This window comes from Erinaceus europaeus, chromosome 3 (genome assembly GCF_950295315.1).
Source record: "Erinaceus europaeus chromosome 3, mEriEur2.1, whole genome shotgun sequence".
NCBI lineage: Eukaryota > Metazoa > Chordata > Mammalia > Eulipotyphla > Erinaceidae > Erinaceus > Erinaceus europaeus.
The window spans coordinates 30,004,511-30,027,262 of NC_080164.1; the positions used below are offsets into that span (position 1 = coordinate 30,004,511).

Sequence of the window (22,752 nt, forward strand, 5' to 3'; positions counted from 1 at the left end):
CACACGTGGCCTTGGTGCTGTCCCGAGAAGCACCTGGTGCAGCCAGTGGCTGTTCACTTCCCGTTTGGGGGTGAATCTTAGCACAGGGACCAGTCAGATGCCTCTGCATGGCCTATGGCAGCGGGACAGCCAGCTGTGAGGTCCTGCAGGTGGTGGGGACAGGGAGGGACAGCCAGCAGGAGGGAGTTCGGTGCATCTGTTTGGGAAGTTGCGGGCTGCTCTGTGACACTTGCATCCATCCCTCAGTGTCCCTCAGTCCCTCCTGGCTGCACACCCAGCAAGCCGGCTGGCCCAACCTGTGCTCAGGGGCCCACAGCGGACTGGCTCTACCCATGGTCCTGACAGGCAGAGGGTCAGATGGAGGACAGTCCACACAGACAGCCTCGGCTGACAGCCCAGCTCAGAGCAAGAGGCAGATTTGAGGACAGTGAGCTCTCAGGGGAGTGCAGCTCACTGGGTCAGAGCCTGGGGATGCACGGGGGCGCTTCTGAGTGCCACCACACTGCGCTGTGTCCTGATTATTGGGGATGTGGGGCCTTTACTGCAGTGGCTGTACTACACGTTTGTCCATCTTGGGGCCAATCTTCATGTCCACTAAGCGGAGGGCAGAAATAGGAGAGAGACACTGAAGCACTGTTCAACCATCCATGGAGCTGCTGGTGCTGTGGTGTTTGCATTTGCTTCTGGGGTCTGAGCCTGGGGCTTCCTACCTAGTAAAGTAAGCACTCTACCAGGTGTGTTATCGCCCAGCCCTAAAGCTACTTTTTAAAAATGTGTTTGTAGGGAGTCGGGCAGTAGCACAGCGGGTTAAGCGCAGGTGGTGCAAAGTTCAAGGACCGGTGTAAAGATCCTGGTTCGAGCCCCCGGCTCTCTACCTGCAGGGGAGTCGCTTCACAAGCAGTGAAACAGGTCTGCAGGTGTCTATCTTTCTCTCCCCCTCTCTGTCCTTCCCTCCTCTCTCCATTTCTCTCTGTCCTATCCAACAACGACGACATCAACAACAATGACTACAACAATAAAACAACAAGGGCAACAAAAGAGAATAAGTAAATATATATATATATATATATATATATATATATATATATTTTTTTTTTTTTTTTTTTTTTAATGTGACTGTAACATGACTGAGAGGATGGTGTAGTGACTGGAGCCTTGGCCCATCAGGCCTGAGGTCCCAAGTTTGAGCCCCAGTGTCTCAGGTGCCCGGCAATGCTCTGCTCTCCCACCGTCAGGCTCAGGGAGTGTGAGTACCTGAGTACCAGCACCCCACCCCATGCACCTGTAGGCTCTTGTGGACCTGGGGGTCACTGGTTCTTGCCCCGCTCCTCCCCATGTTTCTTTGACTTTTTGTCCTGGGGACAGTCGGGGAGCTGAGACTAACTGCCCACACCACACAGGGCCGTGGGCACCTTCGCGCGTGCCCTGGACTGCAGCAGCTCCGTCCGGCAACCCAGCCTCCACATGAGTGCAGCCGCAGCATCACGGGACATCACGCTGGTAAGATGTGGCGGATTTGGGGGGGGAGGCCAGAGCCCCCTGCATTGCTGAGGTGCCATCTTAGTGAACATACACCCAGATGCCCAGTGTGACTACAACATGGAGCCTCTGCAGACTGGGGGAGGTAAGGCCTTTGAAGTTAGGCTTATCAGGGAGAGGGGGATAATATTGTCTTACGGGTTTTGTTTTTCCATGAATCTGACACTATGTGAATGTAGATTTGATAGATAAGAAACCATGTGAGCTTCTCTGTCTTAGCTGATGGGGAAGGACCTGAATGTTCATTGTGAGCAGATGGACCATGTGGTCCTGACCTCTTAAGAGCTCCTTAGCCCACGGTTTTGAGAGGATTTAAAAGCAGCTCAGAGGCTGCTTTCCCTTGTCTTGTTTTCTTCTCTTCTTGGATTTACTCTGGTGTTGGGTTAGCTTTAGAAGACCAATTTTTGGTCCATGGATTATATCTACTCTTCTGTCACCAGGTTTTGTTGGTTGGTTTGTTTGTTTTGCTTCCAGAGTTATCGCTGGGGCTCCATGCCTGCACTCCGAATCCACTGCTCCTAGAGGCTATTTTTGCCTTTTGTTGCCCTTGTTTATCGTCGTCGTTGTTGTTATTGTTATTATTCATCCAGTTTTCAGTTTTTATCAATGATATTTTGTTAATGTGGAAAATTTTGCTATGTTTGTTATTTTAAATAGTTTCTCCTATTTTTTATGCGTTTTTACCATTCTTTTGTGTTTTGTTTTTGTTTTTAATTCTGTTTGTATTTTCTCCAGTTTATCCTGATATTCTAGCTTTCTAAGATCAGCTTCGGGCTGATCATAGTGTATTTCTGTCCTCAGCATGGGCCTGCCACTCCCCACCCCTCATAATTGATATGTCACTGGGCCATCTTCTCCTCACTCACTCACTCCCGTCAGGGGTCCTCGGATGGCCAAGGAAGGATCCATGATTCAGTGATAAGGGTATCTTCCCATGACCCTTCAGGGCCTGGGTCTGCATTCCTGCTTCTCCCTGGCTTATCCCTGGCTTCCCCCAGAGTATACCCTCACCCCCAACCCAGCCTGCACTGTTGTCCTTGCCCCCAGTGCCTAGGAAGAGCACCTTGGTTCAGTGTCTGCTCTGGCTGGAGCTTCGTGGCCTTTTTCTGCTCTGGGTCCCATACCCATGTCATCTGTGTCCATTTGCACTGCACATACAGTCACTTGGGGGATGCCTCACCAACAGAAGGGCCTCAGTGCTCTGCTTTATTAGAAGTAGGGAGTCTTGGGTTTGTGGGGAGAAAAGAGGTGCAGGGCCCCTAGCATCCATGAACCCCACAGAGACTTGGTCATTGCCAGCTGTCAACTATCTGTGTGTGTGGCGGGGAGAGGGGGGAGGTTTGTCAAGGGTCTCTGGGGGGGAGAGCCCTCCATGACAGTCACACGGGATGGCTTCTCAGCCTGATCAGACACCTCCTAACCCTCCTCAGCCCCGGCTTTTGTGGAGCCGATGGCCATACATCTTCCCCAGTTGAGGGTGTGAAATCCCAGTCTCCTGAGGTGGTAGTGTCCCCAGAGGCATCCACCTGACAACTGTCTGTCTGTCCGTCTGTCTGCTGCAGTTCCACGCCATGGACACACTGTACCGGCATGGCTGTGACCTGAGCAGTGCCATCAGCGTCCTGGTTCCCCTGGGTGGCCCTGTGCTCTGCCGAGACGAGATGGAGGAGTGGTCAGCCTCAGAGGCCAGCCTGTTCGAGGAGGCACTGGAGAAGTACGGCAAAGACTTCACTGACATCCGCCAGGACTTTGTGAGTGACTGCAGGGGTGGGGGTGGGGGTGGGGGTGGGGGTGGGGGCAGGCCCTGGCAGGCTTGAAGGAAGGGATGGAGCGCCCAAGGGTCTGGTCTTTGTTGGGGAAGGGGCCCCTGCAGACGGAGCCCACTCCCTCCTTTATGAAGTGTGGCCTCTTCCATTCGCTTCCCAAGTAGATCCTATCCTGCTTCATCACTCGGTACTTTTCTGTGTTTTCCCCAGAGCTGGGTCCTCATGCATGTGGGATTTCACCACACCAGGCCACATTCTCATCTAGAGAGAAAGGGAGAGGCCACTGCACTGAGCTTCCCAGATGAAGCTGGGCTGGAAGCTGGGCTGTCTGTGTCCATGGGCAGCAGGCACCCTGCCTGACAGTCTGTCTCCCATCCTCAGTTTACTGCATCCCCAGCTGTCCAAGCACCATAGTTCTCACAAGTCTTACAGTTTTCTTGCTTCTTTTTTGTTTGGGTGATTTTTTTTTTCCCTTGGCAAGTTCATATGAATCAGTTCTCTAGATTCCACCTATGAGTGAAGCACTAAGCATAGTCACCTCCACTTCCATCCATTTTGGACACATCATCTTTTTTGATCACAGAATAATATTCCATGGAGTATATATCCCATAATTTCTTTAGCCAGTCATCTGTTGATGGGCATTTAGGCTGCTTCCATTCTTTGGCTATTGTGAATAATGCAGCTATGAACGTAGGGGTGCATATGTCCCTTCTAATTAGTGTTTGAATATCCACTGGATAAATGCCTAAGAGTGGTATTGCTGGATTATAAGGTAATTCCATTTTTATTTGTTTAAGGATCGCTTGCTTTTTCAATACACGCCATCTTGCTACCTGCACGGCCTGGGTTTGAACCCTCCAGCTCAGCTTTTTGCTTCCTCATTTTTATTTAGAGTAGTAAAGATAGAGGGCAAGGTATCACTGCACTGCCCCACCATCTATGGAGATGCCCCTGGTGCCTGGTGCTCCTGTGAGGTGCTCCCATGGGCTGGCTGCCTGCACTCAAACCCAGGACTCTTCGTGGGAAGGCATGCACCCTGCTGGGAGAGCCCCCCACCCAGGCCCGTCAACATTGTTTCTAAACAGCACCCTTCAAACCTTCACCCCTGCTCCTGCACCGAGAGCTGTGAGGAACTCTGAAATGGCCTCACTTGCCTGGGGGTGACTTCTGATGGGGCATGAGGTGCTGAGTCTCTACGGAAATCTGCCCTGTGAGGAGTCACCCCTGTTTGCTAAGACGCTCCTTCCAGAGCAAGCCCCCCTGGAGAGCTGTGGGCTGCGAAGGGCAGCGTTGGCCTCCTGTGTCTTCATCACTGCGTTGTTTCTCCAGCTGCCCTGGAAGTCGCTGACCAGCATCATCGAGTACTACTACATGTGGAAGACCACCGACAGATACGTGCAGCAGGTGAGCCCCCACTCACACGCCAGGATGCACACACACACACACACACACACACACACACACACACACACACACTCAGCTTGCTGCTGCAACCTGGGGGCACACCCCAGCCACAGAGCAAAGCTGAGATGGTTCTGTTTGCCTTGTCTATTCTAGACTGTTTTGTTTTGCTTTTTTTTTTGTCGCCAACGGGGTTATCTCTGAAGCTCAGTGCCATCACGATAAATTCACCACTCCATTTTTTCCTTTCTTTTTCCTTTCTATTCTGTTTGATAGGACGGAGAGATATTGAGAGGGGAGGGAGAGACAGAGAGGCAAAGAGAAAGGTGAACATCTACAGACCTGCTTCAGTCTTGTCAGAGCTTCCCTCCCCTAAAGATAGGGAGCAGGGGCTTGAGCCCACGAATGTCCTTGCACATGGTAACGTTTGTGCTCAATTGACTGAGCCACTGCCTAGCCCTCCACCTCATAAACTGTTTTAACTGACAAGATTGTCCCTTAAAGTGGAAGATAGGATTTTATTTTATTTTCATATTATTTATTTATTTATTTTAATTTTTTTTAAATATTTATTTTATTTATTTATTCCCTTTTGTTGCCCTTGTTTTATTGTTATAGTTATTATTGTTGTTGTCATTGTTGGATAGGACAGAGAGAAATGGAGAGAGGAGGGGAAGACAGAGAGGGGGAGAGAAAGATAGACACCTGCAGACCTGCTTTCACCACCTGTGAAGCGACTCCCCTGCAGGTGGGGAGCCGGGGTTCGAACCGGGATCCTTATGCCGGTCCTTGTGCTTTGCATCAACTGCGCTTAACCTGCTGCACTACAGCCCGACTCCCTTATTTATTAAAATTATCTTTATTGGGAGTCAGATGGTAGCACAGTGGGTTAAGCGCACATGGTGCAAGCGCAAGGACCAGCGTGAGGATCCCAGTTCGAGCCCTGGCTCCCCACCTGCAGGGGTGTCCCTTCACAGGCGGTGAAGCAGGTCTGCAGGTGTCTATCTTTCTCTCTCCCTCTCTGTCTTCCTCTCTTCTTTCCATTTCTCTCTGTCCTATCCAACAACAACATCAATAACAACAACAATAATAACTACAACAACAATAAAACAAGGCAACAAAAAGAAAATAAATAAATATTAAACAAAATCTTAAAAACAAATTACCTTTATTTATTTATTTATTTGGATTGAGACCGTCAGAAATCGAGAGGTAAGAGGGTGATAGGGAGAGAGACAGAGAAACACCTGCAGCCCTGCTTCACTACTGTGAAGCTTTCCCCCTGCAGGTGGGGGCCGGGGGCTCGAACCCAGGTCCTCGCACACTATAACATGTGCGCTCAACCAGGTGTGCCACCACCTGGTCCCTTTATTTATTTATTTATTTATTTATTTTGGATACAGACAGAAATGGGGGGGGTCCAGGCAGTGGTGCAGCAGGTTAAGCGCACATGGTGCAAAGCTCAAGGACCGGCGTTAGGATCCCGGTTCAAGCCCCCGGCTCCCCACCTGCAGGGGAGTCACTTCACAGGTAGTGAAGCAGGTCTGCAGGTGTCTGTCTTTCTCTCCCCCTCTGTCTTCCCCTCCTCTCTCCATTTCTCTCTGTCCTATCCAACAACAATGATATCAATAACCACAACAATGTTAAACAAGAGCAACAAAAGGGAAAATAAATAATTTTAAGTCTTAAAAAAAAAAAAGGAAATTGAGAGGGGAAGGGGAGGAAGAGAGAGAGAAGAGAGACACCTGTAGACCTGCTTCACCACTCCTGAAGCTTCTCCCCTGCAGGTGGGGACCAGGGGCTTGAACCTGAGTCCTTATATACTATAGTATACACACCACCCGGCCCCAGGATTTTTAATTTATTTTTAAAAGAAAGATTTATTTTATGAAAGAGAAAAAAAAAAAAAAAAAAACAGAGCACCACTCTGGTACATGCAGTGCTGGGAACCAAGCTTTAGGTATGCAGGTCCTGTACTCTAGCTGCTGAGCTGTTTCCCCCAATCACAGGCCTTAAGAGTTTTAGTCTTGGCTTTTGAGTTCCATAGGATCATGATAGTTCTTGAAGCAGGACAGGGAGAGACAGCAGAGAGAGGCTTCCTCCCCTGAACATTGGGCTTGGGGACTGTCACTCTGGGCAGAACCTCAGATGAGGTGTCACACCTTCTGTCACCTTATTGTCTCAAAGTCTTAACTTTTTTTTTTAAGATTTGCTTATTTATGGGAGTTGGGCGGTAGCATAGCGGGTTAACCGCATGTGGTGCAACGCCCAAGGACCGGTATAAGGATCCCGGTTCGAGCCCCCGGCTCCCCACCTGCAGGGGAGTCGCTTCACAAGCGGTGAAGTGGGTCTATAGGTGTCTATCTTTCTCTCCCCCTCTCTGTCTTTCCCTCCTCTCTCCATTTCTCTCTGTCCTATCCAACAACGATGACATCAGTAACAACAACAATAAAACAACAAGGGCAACAAAAGGGAAAATAAATAAATAAATAAATAAATAAATAAATAAATAAAAGCTTATTTATTAGAGAAAAACTGAGAGTCAGTGCATCACTTCTGAGACCAGGCGTCCAGCTCAGCTTCACACTTGCAACTTCTACTTTCTACCACAGAGCCACCTTCCCAGATGCTCAAGACATTTTTTCCCCAAAAAATCTTGTTTATCACAGGAGAGACAGTGTGAGAGCAGAGCACCTCTCTGTCATGGGCAGCGCCAGGGATCAAACCCAGTCAAAGATTGATTGACTCATTAATGATAGAAGAGGAGAGAGAACCAGTGAATCACTCTGACACATGTGATGCCAGGATTCAAACTCTGGTCACTGGCTTCATATTTTAAATTTTATTTGTTTATTTACTCAATGAGAGAGATCATAACACTGTTCCGGGCACATGTGGCAGTGGGGATTGAACCTAAGACCTCAGGTTTGCAAAGTAAGTGTTCTGTCCACTGGGCCACCTTCCCAGCCATCAGTCATCCAATTTTTTTAAACATTTATTTATTATTCATTTCCCTTTTGTTGCCCTTGTTGTTTTATTGTTGTAGTCATTGTTGTTGTTGTTATTGATATTGTTGTTGTTGGATAGGACAGAGAGAAATGGAGAGAGGAGGGGGAGAGAAAGATAGACACCTACAGACCTGCTTCACCACTTGTGAAGCGACCCCCCCCACACACACAGGTGGGGAGCCGAGGGCTCAAACCAGGATCCTTACACGGGTCCTTGCACTTTGTGCCACATGCGTTTAGCCCGCTGTGCTACTGCCCAACTCCCCAATTATACAACTTTAAACTCTTCTGAGCCCTCCTGAGATGGCACTTGTGTGAGGACTCCCCTGGGGCCTCCCCACACCTGAAGTGGTCAGTCTTACTACTATAATTTTGTATATACTTGTTCTTCAAAATGATTCTTCAAAGCAGGTGACAGTTTGTTTTTGATCCCATCTCAAATGTCCAAAACAGATCATTGTCTCATCTGCTTATTTTGAAGAGTCTAACTTTTGGAGGAAGGTACATCTTGCAGAAGTGTTCTCATTTAACACTTGTTGCCTCCTCCTTTTTCTTCCTCATCTTTCTTCTTCTCCCCCTCTCCCTAAGACTTGTTTATTAATGTGAAAGGGGGAGAAAGAAAAAAGCAGACTATCACTCAGGCATGTATGATGTTGCCAATCCAAATTCAGCCCGCATGCTTGAGAGCTATACCTACTGCACCCCCTAGAGCTATGGGATCCTGATAGTCACATGTCAGAGCTTTCTGTGGAAGGGGCCAGGAAGCCCACTGACCACAGCTGCACTCATCCTGTGAATGGTGGTGGTGGGGCAGTGTTGTTAAAATTTCGTAAGCTCTTGCTGGCTGAGTAGCTTCATGGCGGGTAACAGAGACGCGGAGACAACGGCTGGGCAGGGAAGCTGTATTTCTTTATTCAGGAACAACGATTCATAAACTAAGACAAACTAATCACCAAACAGAACTCTGCTGTCTCTTTGCGGCGGCGCAAGCACTCTCTCTTTTACTCTGGAACTCAGGAACCCTCTCCCTTACTCTCGAACTCAGGAACTCTGGAACTCTCTTACTGGGGAACCCTCTGAAACTCTGGCACTCTCGAACTCCGGAACCCAGGATCTCTGTCACTCTGGAACTCTGGCGGGTTTCCTAGGGGCGGGGCCAAGCGGGCCCGCGAAATTAACAGGACTGATGCAATTCTCTTGGCGGGGGAGAACTAGAACCCAGTGTAAAGCATACAACAGGGCAGTGCAGACAAAATGCATTTTGAGGCTCTTTAAAAAATCAGCATCGGGAGTCGGGCTGTAGTGCAGCGGGTTAAGCGCAGGTGGCGCAAAGCACAAGGACCGGCATAAGGATCCCGGTTCGAACCCTGGCTCCCCACCTGCAGGGGAGTCGCTTCACAGGCGGTGAAGCAGGTCTGCAGGTGTCTATCATTCTCTCCTCCTCTCTGTCTTCCCCTCCTCTCTCCATTTCTCTCTGTCCTATCCAACAACAACAACAATAGTAACTACAACAATAAAACAACAAGGGCAACAAAAGGGAATAAATAAATTAAATAAATATTAAAAAAATTAAAAATTAAAAAAAAAATCAGCATCATGAGAGTTGAGTAGTAGCGCAGCAGGTTAAGCACAGGTGGCGTAAAGTGCAAGGACTGGCACAAGGATCCTGGTTTGAGCCTCTGGCTTCCCACCTGCAGGGAAGTCACTTCACAAGTGGTGAAGCAGGTCTGTAGGTGTCTGTCTTTCTCTTCCCCTCTCCATCTTCCCCTCCTCTCTCCATTTCTCTCTGTCCTATCTAACAACAACATCAATAACAATAACAGTAGTAACTACAACAATGAAACAACAAGGGCAACAAAATGGAATAAGTAAATAAATAAATATTTTTAAAAAGTAAAAAAAAAAAAAATCAGTGTCATGCATAGTGACTTGTGGACGAACTTCCAGTCTCCATGCCATTGCAGACCTGCTAGTCGGTTAGGAAGAATTCTGGCCGTAGAGCCCAGGACTTGCAAGCAACAAGGCCCAGGTTCAATCCTAGTAGCCAGAGCTGAGCAGTGTTCTGATCAAACAAAACAAAGAATTCTACTTACCCATGAATAACTCATGCTCTTAAGCCTGTGTTCAGAACTCTCTGCCAACTTTCACTCCATCTCTCATCCCCATTAATGTCTCTGTCTCCTCCTCCTTGAGCAGTGGAATATGGACATCTGCCTCCCATCACCTGCTTCCCTGTCTTCTCTTCTCACTGTGATGGTGGCCTCTAGATTACACTGTGTGGTTTTTGGTTTGTTTGTTTGTTTATTTGTTTTTGCCTCCAGGGTTATTGCTGGGGCTCAGTTAGAGCACCAGGAATCCACTGCTCCTGGAAGCTATTTTTTTCCCTTTTGTTGTCATTGTTGTGGTTATTATTGTTGTTATTGCTGTCATTGTTGTTGGATAGGACAGAGAGAAATGGAGAGAGATGGGGAAGACAGGGGAAAGAAAGATAGACACCTGCAGACCTGCTTCACCACCTGTGAAGCGACCCCCCTGCAGGTGTAGAGCTGGGGGCTCGAACCGGGATCCTTACGGCAGGTCCTTGCATTTTGTGCCATGTGTGCTTAACCTGCTGCGCTACCGCCTAGCCCCCTACACTGTGTGGTTTTACCCTGCCCCTTTCCCAGGCTCCCCTGGGCTCCCTGAAAGCAGGTGTGAGTCATACTGCTTTGCACCTGCCTCTTGTCTCCTGCTCACTGAGTCCTGGTTTGCTGCAGAACACTTAAAGTAGCTGCTGCTGCTGCTTTTACATGGGCATGGACCTGACTGGAGACTAGTCAGCTCCGATTGTTTTCCTAGACACAAAGATGGTGGGGTTCCCCCACACCCACCCCGCCCCAGAAAGGCAAGGAAAAAACAGCAGCTGACTCTGCAGAGTGAAAAGTGTGAGTCCTGTCTGTCCACTGGAGGAGAGCAGAGAGAGACACTCCTTGCTGTGTTATTTCTGTGGCCTGTGTCTAAGGTACTATGACTCTGTGGTCCTGGGCTTTTCTCACAGCTGCTGTAGGCTGAGCCCCTGCATGAGCGAGGGAGGCAGGCCCTCAGTGACAGTGTTTGATCCCACTTTGCCATATCCTGAGCGAAGAGCTTTTTGCCACAGTGAGGTTCTGTGTTAACAGTCTTTCTCTCTCTCTCTCTCTTTTTAATAAATTATTTATTTATTGGCTAGAGACAGCAAGAAATCAAGAGGGTAAGGGAGATAGAAAGAGAGACACTTGCAGCACTGCTTCACCACTTGTAAAGCTTTCCCCCTACAGGTGGGGGCCAGGGGCTCGAACCTGGGTTCTTGCACACTGTATCAGGTGCGTCACCACCTGGCACCCCAACAGTTGTTTTCTCTTTCAATTCAGAAGCGTCTAAAGGCGGCGGAAGCAGAAAGCAAGCTAAAACAGGTGTACATCCCCACGTAGTAAGTACTGCCACCTCCCTGGCCATGCTTCTGGCACAAAAGGTGTTGCGCACACCACAGCAGCCCACTATGCCTGTCTCTGTGCGTAGTGTTTCCATCCCCCACAACTTGTGAACATGCCCAGCACCTGCACCTCCACAGTGACGTTTGGGGAAGAGCTGTAGCCATGGCAGGAGGGGGCGTCATCCTCACCACCCTGGGGTGGGAAGCAGAGGTGCCTTGGGAAGCTGGTAGGTTCTGGAACGAACTTGGCCAGTGTCACATGACCCTTTGAGCTGCAGCTGCACAGAGCAGGGGTTGGGGACAGTCACTATAAACTTCAGCAGAGCCTGTCCAGACACTGATTGCTCCCAGCACGTTCTAGTGTCATCCGCCTGGGTTTAGAAGCCGTGGTCCCAGCACACGCAAGGCCCTTCCCACTCTGTCTGCTGTGCTGAACCTGTGTTGCCCACCCCACCCACCCCCGTCCTAAAGGGACAAAACGAAAGCCACTGCCCACTTCTTTGTACTTTACTGAGGCTTCTCTTCATTCCTTGAGCTCAGTGTAATTCTTCCACGGCGATTTCATTTTGTGCACTGGATTTTGATATCCGGATACCTATTTTCATATGTCAGAGACCTTAAGCTATGAGATAAACCTTTTATGTCAAAGCAGATAGCTCTGATTTGTTCCCCACCCTGCCTAAAGATTTATCTATTTATTTTTTCTATGAGAGAGAGAGAGAAACCAGGACACTGCTCAACTCTGACGTGTGACGATGCCAGGGGTTGAACCTGATCTTCTGAACCTTAGGAATGCAAGTTCCATGCCCCAGCACTGAGCTCTCCCCAGCCCTGGCTTTATGTTTCAGATGCATAGTTGACCGGGTCCTTGGTTTTCTTAGGAGCAGAGCCTCTATTTTGTCTGCAGAAGCTTGCTCAGATTAGAAAGTCATGTGGGGGCAGCCAGGACAGGCCCACTGCTCTGATCCAACAACCCCATGTTTCTAGAGAGTTGTAGCCCTGTGCACATGGCGCTTCTCCCCCACACACACACACACCATGTTTTTCTGAAACACAGACTCAGCCCACAGCCACTGGCTTTGTGACATTAAACAGAAGAACCTTCTGAGAACGTGGGCACAGTCAGAGTGTTTTGGCTGTGACCCAATGGCCTGTGGCCTTTGTGCAGTCTCGGGCTGGCAGCTGTCCCCATGCAGGAGGGGACAGTGGCCTCTAAAGACAGCTCAACTGACCTGCACTTCCATCATCTGAGAAGAAAAGCCACTTCCTCCGAGTGTCTGAGTGTCTGTGACAAGTAACTAGAGAGGTGTGAAGGACGAGGGGTTGGGGACCAGGACACCTGTAGGTGCTAGCCCCAGAGACAGATCACAGGCCCTGGGGAGGGGGATTGGGGGTGTCCCCAAAGGGTCAGCTTGCAGTACAAAGTGCCTTGCCATCAAGTGCATGGCCATCAAGTCACCTCTTTCTCCGTCTCCTTGAAAGCAGCAAACCCACCGTCAACATCGTCACAGGCACTGGCCCCCCGAAGCCGGGCGTCAATGGGGCCGTGGGCGGCTTCCCTGTCTCCAGCCCCCTGCTGGGCCGCGCCTGTGAGAGTTGCTTCGGTGAGTCCATCCATTCGCCTGGCCATCTGTCCATGTCCTGGTACTATAGCCTGGCCTGTCTGTCTGTCTGTCTGTCCATGTCCTGGTCCCCTAGCCTGGCCTATCTATCTATCTGTCTAGGGTCATGGCACAGAAGCCTGGGCCAGGGTCTGGACTTGGGCAGTAGTGCATCCCTTTGTGACCACCATGTCCAGCCATGCCCACAGCAGAGGGTGCCCACAAGCGCACCCTCACAGGAGCAGTAAAAAGCCCAAGGATCCCAGGCATTTGCACGTGCGCCCAGCCTCCCACAGTGCCTTGGCCGAGCCGGTCTTTCCTTTTGTTTCACACAGAGAGGAAGACAGGCCAGAGCAGTGCTCATCCACTCAGGGAACTTGTCCTGGGCCTTTGTTCCTGCTGTGGTGTCAGGGCTTGAACCAAAGAGGGTGGGTGCCCATGGGAGGTGCTGGCCCTGCTGGGTGAACTGCCCTCCCTGCCCCTCAGTCCAGAGTCCTGGAAACCCGCATGTGGACCACACTATTGCTTCAGTAGGGGCAGGGGCGGGTCTGGGTGCTCTGCCAGTGACCATGTGACTGTGTGCCATCCCCCTCACCCACCCACCAGCCACACAGTCTCACCAGTGGTACTCCTGGGGTCCTCCCAACATGCAGTGTCGGCTCTGTGCCACCTGCTGGCTCTACTGGAAGAAGTACGGGGGGCTGAAGATGCCCACGCAGACAGAGGACGAGAAGCTGTGCCCCAGCCCCACCACAGAGGTACCCAGGACCCACCCTAGGGCAGGTCCCAGAACTGCCATGCCCCACCCCCCAGGGGGTGAGCATGGCAGGGGTGGGGGGGGACTGGGTTCAGCACCCTGGCACAGAGAGCCAGCCATGATCAGAGCCCCACACGGATGCCACAGCCAGTGAGTGAGAGAGGCCCCTGAGAACATGGGCAGTCCCATCAGCCATGGGCACCCCCCACCCCCCAGCTCCACCCCCATTCTGTGTGAGTGAGTGCTTTGCAGGGTGATGGGAGTCTTGTGAGTGGTGAAGTAGTGCTGCAGGTGTCTCCCTCCCTCTCTCCCTCTTCCTTCTGGATATCCATCAAATAAATAAAATGTTTTCACAGTATAATTGGCACAGAGAGGTAGCTCATGTGGCGAGCAGCTTGCTTGCTGTGCACACGGCCTGAGCTGGAGCCCCAGCACCAACTGGGAAGCGTCTTGGCGCTAGAGACAGCTGTTGCCCTAGTGCCTCCCCTCTTCTCCCCTCCCCTCTCCATATCTATCAGAATGAAAAAGCGTTCTGGGAGCAGTGGCATCTCATATGCGTGAGCTCCCACCCCACCACCCCACCTACCCCCACCTCACAGAAAATGAAGCAACAATAAAGAATGATAAATGGCCCTCCCCCAGCCCCACGGGAAGGCCTGGCTGTTGGGAGTGGGACTTTGGAGACTCACCTACCCTCCCTCAGGGCCCTCAGCCACTCACTGTCACCCGCCCATTCGCAGGACCCCCGGGTCAGGAGCCACCTATCTCGCCACTCTCTGCAGGCCCCTCCGGGCCGGGACTCGGGCAGCCCTCGCTCAGCTGTGAAGACGCGCCAGGCCTTCTTCCTCCACGCCAGCCACTTCACCCGGTTCGCACGGCAGGCCTGCAGGAGCTCGCTGCGGCTACGCCAGGCTGCCCGGCGCCCCTTCGCCCCCATCAACCACGCTGCCATCCGTGCCGAGTGTAAGCTGCTCTTGAATTCTTAGCCCTGGCCCGCCCGCCCCGGCCTGGTTTTTTATTTGCAATAAACATATGTTCTTGTGTACAGCCTTTTATTTGGTTTACTTCATTGTTTTGTTTTGTTTTATTTTGCCATCATTTCTGTCCACTGCCATTCTACTACCTGACATCCTTAGGAGCGCTTCTGCTGGCTGTTGGTCTGGGGGTCCTGGGAGGCTTCCCATGGGGCCCAAGACCCCACTGCCTTCAGGGCGGCCCCAAGTCACGCCCCTGGGTGGCACTATCCTGTGTCATGCAGGACTTACTAGGCTGGTGTACAGTCTCTCCCCCCACCCCCGAATGTGGGACATTTGCAACCCACCCCACAGCCCTGACTTTTCCACAGCCCCACCCATGGGTGCACACCAGCCTGGCTTGTGTGACCTGGGCCAGCAGCTGCCATGAAATTAAATTCTTAGGGTGCACGTTTGGCTTTCACAAGCCGGCTCCAGGTCTTGGTGGGCTGCCCACTTCCTGCTGGCCCCACCCTCACCTCTCACGGTCATTTGTCCTGATTGTCTGCATGTCACATTCACATGACATCACCACGCATCTCAACATCCCACTCTTGTGTTTTGTTGGGGGAACAAAGGTCCTGTGTGTTGTACATGGGCTGTGGGCGTCCCCACGTGGTCCCAGGGTGGCTGGGTGTGTGTGTGAGCTCGATCTAGCTCAGCCATTCTGGGTCAAGACCCCCACCAGCCTGCTAGAAGCTTCCAACAAAATCCTTGTCCCTGAAGACTGAGCAACCGTGCCTTGTGGCTCCACGGGTGGCAAGTCCTGAGGACAGGCAGTGGGTGGCCTTGGTGGCATTTCACTCAGAGATCTTCCACTTTGGCTTAAAGACGCTTCCATAGAAACGCAGTCAAAAAGCATTCTTATTTCGGAAGATTGTTTCTTGGCAGAAGAGTTGAAAGGCCTTGTGCCTGGGGGCTGAGGGCTCAGAAGAGTGCTTTGGCTAAGAGCACAGGCAGCAGGGATGAGCAGAATCCGCTGGACACTGAGTGGAGGTGGCGCCTATGATCTGAGTCCTTGCTGCAGGCGCCCCCCAGCTGCGTGGTGAGGAAGTGGGCTCATGTGCTCCTTGTTCACTGGAATGATGAGACACAAATGGTGTCTGCAATGGGGCAGGGCACTGGGAAGAGAGAGAGAGACTCAGGAGTGAATCATTGTCTCTCTCTACAGACATTATTAGAAGAGCAACATTGTAAGGTGTGAGGAGGGACAAAGAGCTTTTTTTTTTTTTTTTTTTGCCCCCAGGGTTATTGCTGGGACTTGGTGCCTGCATGACAAATCCACCACTCCTGATAGCCATTTTTTTTCTTTCTTTTTTTCATTCTACTTTTTGTATATTTATTTGACAGAACAGAGAGAAATTGATAGGGGTAGGGAGATAGAGAGGGAGAAAGACAGACACCAGCAGACCTGCTTCACTGCTTGTAAAGCATACTGCCTGCAGGTGGGGAGCTGGGGCTTAAACCCAGGTCCTTAACGCTTGGTGATATGTGCACTTAACCAGATTCACCCCCCACCCCAGCCCCCTGTTTTTCATTTACTTAAGAGATCAAGCGAGCAACAGAACATCACTCTGGCACGTGAGATGAGAGGGATTAAACTTGGGACTTGGGGGCCAGGCAGTGATGCACTGAGTTGAGCAGACACGCCAAGCACAAGGACCAGCGCAAGGATTCTGGTTTGAGCCCCTGGCTCCCCGCCTGCAGGGGAGTCGCTTCACAAGCAACTCTGCAGCAGGTCTGCAGGTGTCTATCTTTCTCTCCCCCTCTCTGTCTTCTTCTCCTCCTCTCTCAATCTCTCTGTCCTATTCAGCAACAATAACAGCAACAACGAAAATGGAAAAAAATGGCTGCCAGAAGCAGTGGATTTGTAATGCAGACACCAAGCCCCAGCGATAACCCCAGAAGGGGAAAAAAAAAAACTTGGGACTCAGTGCTCAAGAGTCCAGTCCTTTATTCACTGCACACCTCCTGAGTCACTCTCACTTCTTTTTTTTTATTTTATTTATTTATTTTTTTTATTTTCCCTTTTGTTGCCCTTGTTTTTTTATTGTTGTAGTTATTATTATTCTTGTTGCTATCATTGTTGTTGGATAGGACAGAGAGAAATGGAGAGAGGAGGGGAAGACAGAGAGGAAGAGGAAGATAGACACCTGCAGACCTGCTTCACCACCTGTGAAGCGACTCGCCTGTAGGTGGGGAGCCGGGGTCTCGAACCCAGATCCTTACGCTGGTCCTTGTGCTTCGCGCTATGTGTGCTTAACCCACTGCACCACCGCCCGGCTCCCTATTTATTTTTTTTAATGACAGCTTCAAAGAGCAGAGCACAGCTCAGCTCTGGTTTATGATGGTACTGTGGATTGAACCTGGGACCTTGGAGCCTCAGGCATAAAAGTCTCTGCATAACCATTATGCTGTCTCCCCAGCTCACTTCCTTTTTTTTTATATTGCCACTAGGGTTATTGTTGAGGCTCGGTGCAGGCACTTCTTCTTCCTCTAGCGTTTGCCCTTCTTCCGTAGCCAGTCAACAGCGTCAGGTTGAGCCTGATGGAAAGTTTCGAGACCTCCTTTGAATCTGGAGAGGTGGCAGTCGTTGACTATGTGGGTCATAGTCTGTCTGTAGCCGCAGGGGCAGTTCGGGTCGTCTCTGAATCCACCACTCCTGGTGGCCATTTTACCTTTTTATTATATATAGGTCAGAGAGAAATTGAGAGGGGAGGTGCAGATAGAGAGGGAAAGAGAATGAGAGACACCTGCAGACTAGCTTCACCACTCATGAATTCCCCACTGCAGGTGGGAAGCAGGGACTCAAACCTTGTGCATGATAATATGTGCAGTCAGCCAGGTGCACGACCACCAGACCCCCAGTTTTATTTCTCTTTTGTTTTTTATTTTTGGGGCTCAGTGCCTGCACTATGAATCCACTGCTCCTGGAGGCCATTTTCCCCATTTTTGTTGCCCTTGTTGTTATTGTTATTGCAGTTGTTGGATTGGACAGAGAGAAATCAAGAGAGGAGGGGAAGACAGAGAGGAGGAGAGAAAGATAGACACCTGCAGACCTGCTTCACCACTTGTGAAGTGACCCCCCCCCCTGCAGGTGGGGAGCCGGGGGCTCAAAGGGGATCCTTATGCCGGCTCTTGCACTTAACCTGCTGCGCCACCACCCAGCCCACCCCCACCCCCAGTTTTACTACTTATTATTTTTTGAGAGAGAGAGGCCAGCCCTGGTATAAGGTTGGTGCTAAGGACTGAGCCTGTGCCTTCTGGGGCCTCTGCGTTCTTCCAGCCCAAGAGTATCTCCCATTTTCTGTGTAGCTTCCTGGAAGCAGTTAAAGACTCTCAGGAGAGTCCTTAGGATCTGGGACCTTGACGTCCACTGCTATCCTCCAGGCTGGACACCGAACCTGTATCCACGGGTCTTGATCCCCTTCTGCCTTCCCTCAGCTCCAACTCCCAGGTTCCCCTCGGCAGGCAGCCATATGGGCCAATGGTTGGGGGACATGTACAAACTCCCTTGACTTCCCCTAGTAAGAAGGTTAAAATTCACAGTGAGGCATCATGACTGTGCTTTCAAATCACAGGGAAGTTTGTCATTCAGAATGTATCTTTGCAGAAGGTGTCTCTATGTGCTGGAGAGCTGGAGAAAGGCATCAGAGCATGCCCCCGGCCTTGTGCTGGGTGGGGAAGCTCGGAGCCTCTTCCGTGCATGTCCTGTGCTCCACATAGAGCCTCCTCACTGCCTCCAGTGCTCCCTGATGAACCTGCTGAGGCTGCAGCAGTGCTGGCTCTGCCACCAGGGCCCTCGCCAGGGTTCAGTGCCACCAGTCTCCCTTCACCATCCTGCCTGCCCACCTTTGCTTTCTCTTTCCTTCCTTCCTACCATCCTCCCTTCCTTCCTCTTTCCCTTTCTTTCTTCCTTCCTTTCATTCTTTCTCACTTTATCAGAAAGAGGCCTGCAGCAGCACTACTTCTGCACCTCTCCCTATAGGTGCTCCTATGAAGTGGCGCATGGCTCGAACCCAGGTCCTCGTGTGTGGTAAGGGGTGCTCTCCAGCTGGCCCTAACTCTGGCTTATATTTGCATCAGGAACCGCCACTGAGGCTGTGGGACCCCCGAGGGGACCTGTTTGCATGTGTGACAGTGTCACAGAAAGCGTAAGATCATAGTATCTGTGAGGAGGAAGCCTGGGAGGCTGAGAATGTAAGGGAAAAGTCATGTCATTATTTTTCCTATGCAAAACTGCGTCATGACTGCCAAACAACCTGACGGCTCACTCAGGCAGTGCGCTCGTGTGCTTGTGTGGCTGCTCTGTGATGGGCATGACCCAGGCTTCAGCCCAGCCTCCAATGAAGGAAGCTTCACTGCTGTGGTCTTTCTGACTCTCCTTTATCTGAAAAAAAAAAAAAAAAAAAAAAACCTGGAATGGTGAAACCCCTGTGATGACAGAAAGAGTAAATAAAATCACAAGAATTAGCAATCTGAAGTAAGGCCAACATTTAATATAATCTACATGTATGAGGAGCCAGCAGCCAGGTCTCCCAGTAGGGCAGCACCTTATCCTCTGTGGGCCCTGGGTTTGAGCCCCAGCACCAGCAGAAGTTCCATGGATGGTGGAGTGTGACTGTGGTATCTTCCCTGATCTGAAATAAATGAAGAGCTGGCTTGTGAGCAGTGGGGTCGTACAGGCATGTGGCTCCGACACTGCACAGAATGAACATGCCCACACACTAGGAGCTCTGCGGGAAGGCAGCTATCTAACCTAGCTTCCCTGCACCCCCGTTTATCAGCAGGGCCCATCCTGTCAAGATGTGTGAGGGCCACACAGCAGCAATGTGGGTCCCAGCTCCTGGCCCCTTGCTTCCAGCTCTTGGCCCCTGGCTCCCAGCTCCCCGCCCTTGGCTCCCAGGCTCTGCCTCATGCTCCTTGCCCCTGGCCCATCCAGGCAATCACATACCAGGCCTAGTGACAGCCACATCCTCAGGGACTCTGAGTACCAAAGCCTGTTTTCTACCTGGACCCAGCTCAGTTGGGGAGCTCCTGCCAGGTTCCAGCAGCTGCTCAGCAAACTGACCTCAAGAGCTGACACCAGTATTTCAGTATTTTGGGTAGAAAGTGGCTGGCAAAATAGTCACGTGGATAGTGCACCTGTGGGGGAATTTTTTTTTTTTCCAGGGCTGGCAAAATAGTCACGTGGATGGTGCACCAGTGCACCTGCTTTGCCATGCACATGAGCCAACTTCAAGCCCACAGTAGAGGCAGCTTTGGTGCTGTGGTGTCTCCTCTCTCTCATTGTTCCTTTCTATCAGTCTTTTTCCTTTTTCTTTCTTTAATTTTATTTTTTAACTTTTTAAAAATATTTATTCATTCCCTTTTGTTGCCCTTGTTGTTTTATTGTTGTAGTTATTGATGTCGTTGTTGAATAGGACAGAGAGAAGTAGAGAGAGGAAGGGAAGACAGAGAGGGAAAGAGAAAGATAGACACCTGCAGACCTGCTTCACCACTTGTGAAGCGAGTCCCCTGCAGGTGGGGAGCCGAGGGCTCAAGCCAGGATCCTTACGCCGGTCCTTGCACTTTGCACCACCTGCATTTAACCTGCTGTGTTAAATGTCTGACTCTCCGAATTTTTTTTTATTGCCTCCAGGGTTGTCATTGGAATCAGTGCCAGCACTATGAATCCACCGCTCCTGGCCACCGTTTTTCCTTTTTTTTTTTTTTTCTTTTTTGTTAGATTGAAAAAGGAGAAGTTGAGTGGGGGGGGGGGAGCTAGAGAAAGAAACACCTGCAGCCCTGCTTCAACACTCATGAAGCTTCCTCCCTTGCATATGGGGAGTGAGGGCTTGAACCTGCGTCCTTGAGCATAATAGCATATGCACTCACCAGGGTTTGCTACTGCCTGGCCCCCCTGGAAGGCTCTTATCAATCTGAAAAAGCCCAGAGCAATGAGGCCCCAGCAATGACAGAAAACAAAGTCCATTTCAAAACATACTTTCCATTTTCTTATTTTTGATTTGTTTTCTTTCCTGTGAGGAGAGTGGTTGGTGTGTGTGTGTGTGTGTGTGTGTGAGAGAGAGAGAGAGAGAGAGAGATATCACGGGACCCAGTTGTGGTGCACCTGGTTGAGCGCACATGTTACAATGTGCAAGGACCTGGGTTTGAGCCCCCAGTCCCCACTTGCAGGGGGAAAGCTTCGCGAGTGGTAAAGCAGTGCTGCAGGTGTCTTTCTGTCTCTCTCTCTTTCTATCTCCCCCTTCCCTCTCAATTTCTCTCTGTCTCTATCCAATAAATAAAATAAAGATAAGCCCAGAGAGATATCAGAGTACCACTCTGGTACAAGAAGCACCAGGGATCAGACCAGCCACCTCGGGCCCGGGTCCTTGAGTTCCCACAGCTGAGCTGTCTCCCAGCTGCCATCTACTTGTGTAAAGGCCAGGGTGTGCCCAGTCCCCTCTCCTGAAAAGGCTACCTGCCTCCATAGTTTTCTCAGTGGGAGGGAGGGTGGAGTCTCTTGTTCTGGTACTGATGAAATGTCAGCACTGCTCTGCATGCTTACAGAACATTCTACACTAGTACCTTGAGAGCCGGTTCCCTTTATCAGCTGCATAGTATTCTGCTTTTTCTTTTCTTTTATCTTGTTTTGTTTTATTGCCACCAGGGTTATCACTGGGGCTTGGTGCCAGCAAGATGAAGGGCAGATAGGGAGAGAAAGAGACACTCTGCAAGGCCTATATCTCCAATCATAAAATGTCCCCCCTGCAGGTGGGGAGTAGGAGCTTGAACCTGGGTCCTTATGCATGGCAATGTGTGTGCTCAACTGGGTGTGCCGCCACCCGGCATGTGTTCTATCCCAAGCCACCTTCAGGACCTGCTGGTTGCTCTCCACTATCCCCAGCCCCGAATAAACTGGGGTTTCTGCTGGAAGTGGCAGCAAGGACCCTGGCAGAGGCAGGACTCCTCCCGGTGGTGGCCAGGGACTCTACAGGCGGGGCCCAGGGTAACAACTCGGGCTGGCTAGAGCTAGCAGTCACTGCTCCCTCCCACGCAGACCTGAGGGGAGCCATCTGTCCCCAAGCTCCACACTGGATGGCAGGTGACAGCCTGAAGTATGTGAGCTCGCAGCTCTGGTTTCAAGAGGCATCTGTGGGCCTCCTGGGGCCATTTGTATTTGTGATGGCTGTGTTCGCCCTGCCTGCTTTCTGCAGGCAGAGTTTAAGAATTTGTGGGAGGTCTTCCTTCCCCTGATGCTTGGCCCTGGCTCAGCCAGGAGCTCTCCCCAACCCCGCCTCTCCCCCCAGCCTGTGCTCACAACGTGATTATTTGCCAAGATTTTTTTTAAAGCGGTTGGGTTTACTTTTTCGTGGCATCTGCTTTTTTCATTTTATTTTATTTTTCCTTAGAAATGCTTCTAGGACCCCAGTCAGAAAGCTGGTTTTATCCTGACGGTAGTTGAGAAAGTCTGTATGAAGTGTCTTGGTGAATTTTAATTCAGTGTGTGCTTTTCCTCCTCCAGTCTCTCCTGGTTCCCATAACCTTGTAGAAAAAAATGGCCTTAAATTTCAGTAAGAGCATCTTTCCAGGTTTACCTCAAGCAGGAAATCACTTTCTGAAAAAACAAAGGAAGGGCCTCTGCTCAATTTGAGACATGAGACATTTCTCTGTCTCCCTTCCTCTCTGTATCTCTCCCTCTCTTTTCATCTCCCTCCTTCTCTGTGTCTTTCCCCCTCTCTATCTCCCTCCCTCTCTGTCTCTCTGTCGTCCTTAGCAGCTTTCACCCCTGGGCGCTGAGCAGGAATGGAGGGCACCAGGCTGGAATAGGGTGATGGACAGGGTTGGGGGTGCTGGGCAGGGTAGGGGCACCGGGCCCCTCCATCAGTTGTCTGTCCCATGGGCACATAGGAAGGGGCCCAGCCTCACCTTCTGGTCTCTTCCCCAGATGCTGACAGACATGCTGAACTCCCAGGCAGCCCACAGAGGAGCCGGACCCCCAGGAAACCACTGGCCTGCATCATCGGGTACCTAGGTGGGTGACCCCAGCAGCGAGGGCAGGACAGGGCCAGAGTCTCCATCCAGCACCTGCTGAGGGCTGCCTTCCATAACTGCCAGGACTTAGGGAGCTTACGATTACCAAGATTCAAGCACACAGACATGGGACATGCTCGCCTTCCCAGAATTCACCAGTGGAATGTACATCACAGGATAAAAGTGTACACCTTCAG

At 50.8% G+C, this 22,752-nt stretch overlaps 1 protein-coding gene and 1 long non-coding RNA gene across 5 annotated transcripts in view; both read left to right on the plus strand.

The window, feature by feature from the left end:
- The window catches only part of MTA3 (metastasis associated 1 family member 3), an 88,052-nt gene that overhangs the window by 61,427 nt on the left and 3,873 nt on the right, over positions 1-22,752 (plus strand). For 2 of the 4 annotated variants that reach the window (XM_060186938.1, XM_007537255.3), the window contains exons 8-15: positions 1,401-1,500; positions 3,102-3,290; positions 4,638-4,712; positions 11,107-11,165; positions 12,651-12,772; positions 13,376-13,527; positions 14,267-14,489; positions 22,470-22,556. In XM_060186938.1, coding sequence (XP_060042921.1) covers positions 1,401-1,500; positions 3,102-3,290; positions 4,638-4,712; positions 11,107-11,165; positions 12,651-12,772; positions 13,376-13,527; positions 14,267-14,489; positions 22,470-22,556 — 1,007 coding nt within the window. The remainder of the gene's footprint in view (positions 1-1,400; positions 1,501-3,101; positions 3,291-4,637; positions 4,713-11,106; positions 11,166-12,650; positions 12,773-13,375; positions 13,528-14,266; positions 14,490-22,469; positions 22,557-22,752) is intronic. The other 2 variants (XM_060186939.1, XM_007537254.3) reach the window with 1 other exon arrangement.
- Positions 8,956-9,657, plus strand: LOC132537646 (uncharacterized). The gene is made up of 2 exons (XR_009549106.1): positions 8,956-9,016; positions 9,326-9,657. It is a non-coding gene; the product is annotated as an uncharacterized LOC132537646 (long non-coding RNA).